The sequence below is a fragment of the Haliotis cracherodii genome, unplaced genomic scaffold (genome assembly GCF_022045235.1).
Source record: "Haliotis cracherodii isolate W230 unplaced genomic scaffold, xgHalCrac1.p SCAF_25, whole genome shotgun sequence".
In the NCBI taxonomy this organism is placed as follows: Eukaryota; Metazoa; Mollusca; class Gastropoda; order Lepetellida; family Haliotidae; genus Haliotis; species Haliotis cracherodii.
The window spans coordinates 1,589,032-1,597,171 of record NW_027266281.1 but is presented as its reverse complement, the minus strand read 5'-3'; the positions used below and the strand labels follow the sequence as shown (position 1 = coordinate 1,597,171).

General features: G+C 47.9%; 1 protein-coding gene across 1 annotated transcript; it reads right to left on the bottom strand.

Moving 5' to 3' along the window:
- Nucleotides 1–348: 348 nt before the first annotated feature.
- On the bottom strand, nucleotides 349–7,262 carry LOC139472599 (uncharacterized). Its single transcript, XM_071255061.1, has 3 exons — nucleotides 7,205–7,262; nucleotides 2,489–2,700; nucleotides 349–1,899 (listed from the first exon to the last, which is right to left on the bottom strand). The coding sequence occupies exons 1-3, from the start codon at nucleotides 7,260–7,262 to the stop codon at nucleotides 349–351; spliced, it is 1,821 nt and encodes a 606-aa protein (XP_071111162.1).
- Nucleotides 7,263–8,140: the final 878 nt, after the last annotated feature.

Below are 8,140 nucleotides of genomic sequence, written 5' to 3'. Positions count from 1 at the left end.
CCCTATGCCTCACCGGGAGACCACGAATGGACTCTTTGAACTTACTTTGATGTCAATGATATTATCTGTCAATTGATTCAATTTAAATTCAGGTTAACGTCAATATCAACCAGAGTCCGGAGCCGCTTCATGTTATGCGTTTAACTTCAACTTTCCAGCCATCAACTTTCCCATTATGTTGAGCAATATTCAAGGAGTTCCAGCCTTTGATGTCAACATTTCAAATTTGAGGGACGATCGAGCAGGCTCGTTCTTCGACGACTTCACAGGGCGTCATATGACTCTTGCTCAAAAGTTGTTTGATCCACAATACAACATTCGAAACCTTACTAAACTTTAGACAAAGTTTTATACCAGACATGGGGAGGACACGTCTACAGCTGATTCATCAGTACCAGGGGGTGTAGGAGGAGGCAGGGGTTTAGGGGATGATGTGAGAGTAGGGGGTGTAGGAGGAGGCGGGGGTTTAGGGGATGAAGTGAGAGCAGGGGGTGTAGGAGGAGGCAGAGGTTTAGAGGATGAAGTGAGAGCAGGGGGTGTAGGAGGAGGCAGGGGTTTAGAGGATGGAGTGAAAGCAGGGGGTGTAGGAGGAGACGGGGGTTTAGAGGATGGGGTGAAAGCAGGGGGTGTAGGAGGAGGCGGGGGTTTAGAGGATGGGGTGAAAGCAGGGGGTGTAGGAGGAGGCGGGGGTTTAGAGGATGGAGTGAAAGCAGGGGGTGTAGGAGGAGGCGGGGGTTTAGAGGATGGGGTGAAAGCAGGGGGTGTAGGAGGAGGCGGGGGTTTAGAGGATGGGGTGAAAGCAGGGGGTGTAGGAGGAGGCGGGGGTTTAGAGGATGGAGTGAAAGCAGGGGGTGTAGGAGGAGGCGGGGGTTTAGAGGATGGGGTGAAAGCAGGGGGTGTAGGAGGAGGCGGGGGTTTAGAGGATGGAGTGAAAGCAGGGGGTGTAGGAGGAGGCAGGGGTTTAGGGGATGGAGTGAAAGCAGGGGGTGTAGGAGGAGGCGGGGGTTTAGGGGATGGAGTGAAAGCAGGGGGTGTAGGAGGAGGCAGGGGTTTAGGGGATGATGTGAAAGCAGGGGGTGTAGGAGGAGGCGAGGGTTTAGGGGATGGAGTGAAAGCAGGGGGTGTAGGAGGAGGCGGGGGTTTAGGGGATGGAGTGAAAGCAGGGGTTGTAGGAGGAGGAAGGGGTTTAGGGGATGAAGTGAAAGCAGGGGGTGTAGGAAGAGGCAGGGATTTAGAGGATGGGGTGAAAGCAGGGGGTGTAGGAGGAAGCGGGGGTTTAGGGGATGGAGTGAAAGCAGGGGGTGTAGGAGGAGGCGGGGGTTTAGAGGATGGAGTGAAAGCAGGGGGTGTAGGAGGAGGCGGGGGTTTAGGGGATGGAGTGAAAGCAGGGGGTGTAGGAGGAGGCAGGGGTTTAGGGGATTGAGTGAAAGCAGGGGGTGTAGGAGGAGTCAGGGGTTTAGAGGATGGAGTGAAAGCAGGGGGTGTACGAGGAAGCGGGGGTTTAGAGGATGGAGTGAAAGCAGGGGGTGTAGGGGGAGGCAGGGGTTTAGGGGATGATGTGAAAGCAGGGGGTGTACGAGGAGGCGGGGGTTTAGGGGATGGAGTGAAAGCAGGGGGTGTACGAGGAAGCGGGGGTTTAGAGGATGGAGTGAAAGCAGGGGGTGTAGGGGGAGGCAGGGGTTTAGGGGATGATGTGAAAGCAGGGGGTGTAGGAGGAGGCGGGGGTTTAGGGGATTGAGTGAAAGCAGGGGGTTTAGGGGATGGAGTGAAAGCAGGGGGTGTACGAGGAAGCGGGGGTTTAGAGGATGGAGTGAAAGCAGGGGGTGTAGGGGGAGGCAGGGGTTTAGGGGATGGAGTGAAAGCAGGGGGTGTAGGGGAGGCGGGGGTTAAGGGGATGCACTGAAAACAGGGGATGTAGGAGGAGGCGGGGGTTTAGGGGATGAAGTGAAAGCAGAGGAAGGAGATGAAGTGAAAGCAGGGGGTGTAGTGAAAGCAGGGAGTGTAGGAGGAGGCGGGGGTTTAGGGGATGATGTGAAAGCTGGGGGTGTAGGAGGAGGCGTGGGTTTAGAGGATGGAGTGAAAGCAGGGGGTGTAGGAGGAGGCAGGGGTTTAGGGGATGATGTGAAAGCAGGGGGTGTAGGAGGAGGCGGGGGTTTAGAGGATGGAGTGAAAGCAGGGGGTGTAGGAGGAGGCGGGTGTTTAGGGGATGATGTGAAAGCAGGGGGTGTAGGAGGAGGCGGGGGTTTAGGGGATGGAGTGAAAGCAGGGGGTGTGGAGGAGGCGGGGGTTAAGGGGATGCAGTGAAAGCAGGGGGTGTAGGAGGAGGCGGGGGTTTAGGGGATGATGTGAAAGCTGGGGGTGTAGGAGGAGGCAGGGGTTTAGGGGATGATATGAAAGCATGGGGTTTAGGAGGAGTCAGGGGTTTAGGGGATGAATTGAAAGCAGGGGATGTAGGAGGAGGCGGGGGTTAAGGGGATGCACTGAAAACAGGGGGTGTAGGAGGAGGCGGGGGTTTAGGGGATGAAGTGAAAGCAGGGGGTGTAGGAGGAGGCGGGGGTTTAGGGGATGATGTGAAAGCTGGGGGTGTAGGAGGAGGCAGGGGTTTAGGGGATGATGTGAAAGCAGGGGGTGTAGGAGGAGTCAGGGGATTTGGGGATGCAGTGAAAGCAGGGGTGTAGGAGGAAGCAGGGGATGCAGGAGCTTGAATGGGATGCGGGATTCAGGGACGTAGTGGAAACAAGGGATGCAGGGGATGAAGAGAAAGAGAAGGGTGCAGGTCTAGGATGAATCAGGGGATGGTGTAAAAGCAGCGGGTGCAGGGGGAAAGGATGAGGCGGGATTGAGGGACGCAGTAGATGCAGGGGATGCACTGGACTCAGTTGGCGATGAGACGTATAAGGCGCCGCAATGCGCTGCGAAGAGTTGCGTGCCTTAGGTGTCCTGTCAGAATCGCTCGGATTTTCTTTCCAGGTTTGTCATCACCAACACGTGCTCGTGGTTTTCCCAATAATGGAAAACGTCTAGAGGTCGGCATCCCTTCTGGGTTTCCTCCCACATCAATCTGGCAGACACGCCTTTGTACTGCAGGAGAGTGCAACAGCGAGGTTAAGCTCACACAGTACAGGACAAGCAATCCAAAGCTCAACCAGGAAGTATTTTAGTTCATTTAGATGTCTAAACGTATTCAGTCTCCCTGGATTATTTTAGCTTTCACCCGGCAACAACAAAGGATTTTGTAACTTGAATACGACCTTTATAAACACGATCCGTTTCCCTGGGATTCTGCTATTAGCAAAGAGTTCTAGTTATGTTATTGAAAGAGGTTTGACGGTTTAACTACATCGGTTCCAGTCACATTTGCACTGATTTTGGTCTGTGCGCAGATGGTCTCTAAAATATCTAACTGGATAAGTAGACACATCAATAGCTATATTAATCTACTCTAGACTCAATGAACATCTTGTTAAGAATCCTCGGGTCAACAAACACAAAGTTATTCCGTATAACTAAGTCTTTCATAACCACTGATGAACAACAGAATTAACGGTAAGGTTAACAAATGACACACTATCATCACAATGGGCAGGCACTGTACCAATCCAATCCTCAACATAGTCAGCTCTCAAGATGACATTAGGGTTTGTGGGTTCATTTCTTCCCAAGGAATAAAAACATTAATTCAATGTTTATCCGTTGTGTCTGTCTATCTGTCTATCTATATGACCAAAACACACACACACACACGCACACACACACACACACACACAGACAGACAGACACACACGCACACACACACACACACACAGACACACACACACACGCACACACACACACAGACACAGACAGACAGACACACACGCACACACACACACAGACAGACACACACACACGCACATACACACAGACACACACATACACCACACACACAGACACACATAGACACAGACACACACGCACACACACAGACAGACACAGACACACACAGACACAGACAGACAGACACACACGCACACACACACACACACACACGCACACACACACAGACACAGACAGACAGACACACACGCACACACGCACATACACACACATACACCACACACACAGACACACATAGACACAGACACACACGCACACACACACACGCACACACACAGACAGACACCACACACAGACACACACACACAGACAGACACAAACACACACACATAGACACACATATACACACACACAAAGACACAGAGACGCACACACACAGACACACACACAGACACACACAGGCACACACACACAGGCACACACACAGACACACACACATAACAAGTTTTTGATACATGTGAGGAGTGTTCTGTCAGAAACGGAAAATCGATTTGAACACAAAATTAGCATACTGAATAATCGGTTTGTAATTTGTCTAATCATACAATATACTTTTTTATCGTAAGATGTTTTATCTTGAAACGGTATCCAAATAGTTGCAATGTTATGTGCAGAGCACAACTTGACATAGTTTCCTGGAGCTAACACAAATGTATTTGGCAAATACATTATTAACTGTTTAAATGTAAATTGTTTCAAAATGCTTCTTTCAAAATAGCAGTTTAAATGGTCAAAATAATTTCAAATGTGCCAATTGATTGTGACAAGAACACCATCAAAATAAATATTATTCCGCATATGCTAATCTCTTCAACTGAGAAATTGAAAATTATATTTCCCGCCTAATAGTGGTTTGAACATTGATTTGTGGTAACATTGTATCAATTTAGAAAACGTAGTTGTGAGTGGATGAATTTAGTTTGACGCCGCCTTGAACAGTATGCCATGTATATCACAGCGTGTGAGCTTGATGAGGGTTGGTTGGTTGCTTGATTGTTTTACGCCGCACTCAGCAATATTCCAGCTATATGACGGCGGTCTGTAAATAATCGAGTCTGGACCAGACAATCCAGTGATTGATATCATGAGCATCGATCCACGCAATTGGGATCGATGACATGCATCAACCAAGTCAGCCAGCCTGACCACCCGATCCCGTTTGTCACCTTTAACGACAAGCATAGTCGCCTTTTACGGCAAGCATGGGTTGCTGAAGACCTGTTCTAACCCGGATCTTCACGGGTCGTATGCTATTGGGATAAGATAACATTCATCAACCAAGTCAGCGAGCCTGACCACCCGATCCCGTTAGTCGCATCTTACGACAAGCATAGTCACCATTTACGGCAGGCACGTGTTGCTGAAGAACTATTCTACCCGGATCTTCACGGATAAAACATAAACAAGAAAGCTTTCCTTTGTTTGTGGCCTAACGCAAACTCAACAATTTGCAACGTTTGCAACTATGGTGACAAAGAACACACCTGGGAACGTAATCAGGTTTCTGGCACGCCCAGGAGATGCAAAAATTTGCACAAGGAATTACGGCGTTCAGACTATTTGGCCACACATACCCACAAATTTAATCAAATACGGTATGTAACTCAGGGAATCGTCCAGTTATCAATATATATTTCTGTACTGAAGCATCTGTATTTCTTTTATCAAATATCCCAACATGTCTCTCTGTGGTAAATCTCCCCACTTATCAAATAACAAAAGTTCACGGTTCATCCAAACAAATTAACATGCCGACTAATCTGAATATCAATTGCGCATGACCAGAAACACATTGATCGCCATCACAAAATGTCACAACCGTCTGAACAGAATCCTTTGAGAACAAAATAACTGGAAAACAGACAAATATCATAAACAAACTTTCATTTTACTATCAATCTCTGACCATTGATAATATTCCAGGTATATGACGGCGGTCTGTCAATAATCGAGTCTTGACCAGACAATCCAGTGATTGACATCATGAAAGGTCTTCAGCAACACATGCGTCCGTAAAAGGCGACTATGCTTGTCGTAAAAGCGACTAACGGTATTGGTCAGGCTCGGTGACTTGGTTGATGCATGTCATCGATCCCAATTGCGTGGATCGATGCTCATGATATCAATCACTGGGTCATCTGGTCCAGACTCGATTATTTACAGACCGCCGTCATATAGCTGGAATATTGCTGAGTGCCGCGTTAAACAACAAACAAATAAAACCAACCAAACATGCAGAATGTTGAGATGATTATGGACAAACTTGGCTACCGCGCTGTCATCAAGTATACCCAGCAGCCAGCAGTGTTGATAAATTACATGATATGATTATGGCTGAAGGTTACATCTCACTTGGGTGTTGTTTCACCAGGACAGTGCGCCTGCGCACAAGGCTGTTGTCGCCATGGCTCCATTGTGAGACACTGAGATCTTTTAACATACATGTACTGCCTATTTACGACATTTGGCACCGTCTGATATCCTCTTCTTCCCAAAGTTGACGAAAGGTCATCCTGACAGGCTTTAAGTAAGTGATGGAAACGTTATTTCTGCTGTGGTTTGTTGTTTTACGCCGCACTCAGCAATATTCCAGCTATAGGACGGCGGTCTGTAAAATAATCGAGTGTGGACCAGACAATCCAGTGATTGACATCATGAGTACGATCCAAGCAATTGGGATCGATGACATGCTTCAAACAAGTCAGCGAGCCTGACCCCCCGATCCCTTTAGTCGCCTTTTAAGACAAGCATAGTCACATTTTACGGCAAGCATGGGTTGCTGAAGACCTATTCTACCCCAGACCTTCACGGGTCCTCAATACACGGGCGTGTGGGTATCACCTACAGTCATGGGGTCCTGGGTGTATGAAGCTGGCCTATAAATTTATATGACTTATTATTTTTAAACAGGATTCATATAAAAAGAATTGTGATTGTGTGTAGATATTTCATACACACACCGAATGTTTCTTTTGAAGCTTATCCCTGACTCAGAAATCCACATATGCTGCATAACCATTGTCACTTTTGACGCCATGGTTCTGGAAAACAAAACAAATTGATTAAATAAGTATTTTCTTTATTTATGATTAATAAAGTACTATTGAATTGATCTTAGTATTTTTTCCTTCACCATTTCATCATTTCCTTCACCAGTATAATGTTCTTGAAGGCTATTCTTACCATTTCTGTCAATATTCTTTTTGTCACGTAGCACAAAACGTGTTTTACTGTTAGCCATTATAACTCCCAGGTGATATTTCATCTCGGTCTTGACATCCAAATTCGATGTTTTCTGAAATGTAACGTCTAGTGTTTGCTGACATACGGTGAGCAGCACTTGAAGGCCTCAGCCCAATCTCGCGACCATTCCTACCGGGAGACATCATCTGAACATAAGCGTCGGCCTCCGTGGTCTAGTGGTAGAGCGTCCGCCCGTCATACCACAAAACGTTAAACGATGGTATTTGTCGTTACCCTGCCTGGCGCTCGTCATCAAGGGGCTAAAACAAGGACTGGTAGGGTCGGACTCAGTATACTGTATCTGAGTGGAGTATTCATGTTCAACTGCGGCATGGTACCTCAGTGGGCTAGCTCTATCAAAAACATTGGGGAAAAACAAGGGGTGAAAGCATGAGCAAAGAACACAGTATCACTGACCAACAAATCCACGGCTTCGTGAGCGCTTACAAGTATCAGGATCTTGGGACTCACTCGATTGGTCTTTGAAATGAGTAACTACTGTATGTAACGTATTCGAAAATGTGGCGGGGGCACGGGTGGCCCAGTCGTCTAAGGCGCCGCGATTTGCTGTGCAGAGTTGCGTCCCTCGGGCACGCCAGAAACTTATGATTGTGGGTTCGAATCCAAGTTCGCCTCAATTATGTTTCTAGGTTTGTCAGCACCATACCTGTGCTCGTGGGTTTCACCGAAATGGTAAACGTCTTAGACCTGCATCACTTCGGGCTTTCCTCCCACATTCAGCTGACACGCCGCGATATAACTGGAATAATGTTACAAGCAGCGTTAAACCCAACTCACTCACTCGAAAATATGGCACAGTAGCTGAAACTTAGACGGAACTCAATGTTGAATCTCGGGAAATCGCTGAATGACTTCAAGCGGCGGGGTAGCCTAGTGGTTAGAGGGTTTGCTCGAGCCACTGAAGTCCCAGTATCGATTCTCCACATGGCGATGGGTAGAGTGTGTGAAGCCCATTCTTCGGGTCCCCCGCCGTGATGTGTCTGAAAAATTGCTAAGTGCG

Bases quoted from the DNA above. Each gene is read 5' to 3' on its own strand.
- LOC139472599 (XM_071255061.1), bottom strand. From the start codon at position 7,262: ATGTCTCCCGGTAGGAATGGTCGCGAGATTGGGCTGAGGCCTTCAAGT. The intron at 2,701-7,204 runs GTATGTCAGCAA...ATCCCATTCAAG, and splicing joins GCCTTCAAGTGCTGCTCACC to CTCCTGCATCCCCTGCTTCC. The intron at 1,900-2,488 runs GTTTTCAGTGCA...CCCTGTTTTCAG, and splicing joins CGCCTCCTCCTACACCCCCT to TGCATCCCCTTAACCCCCGC.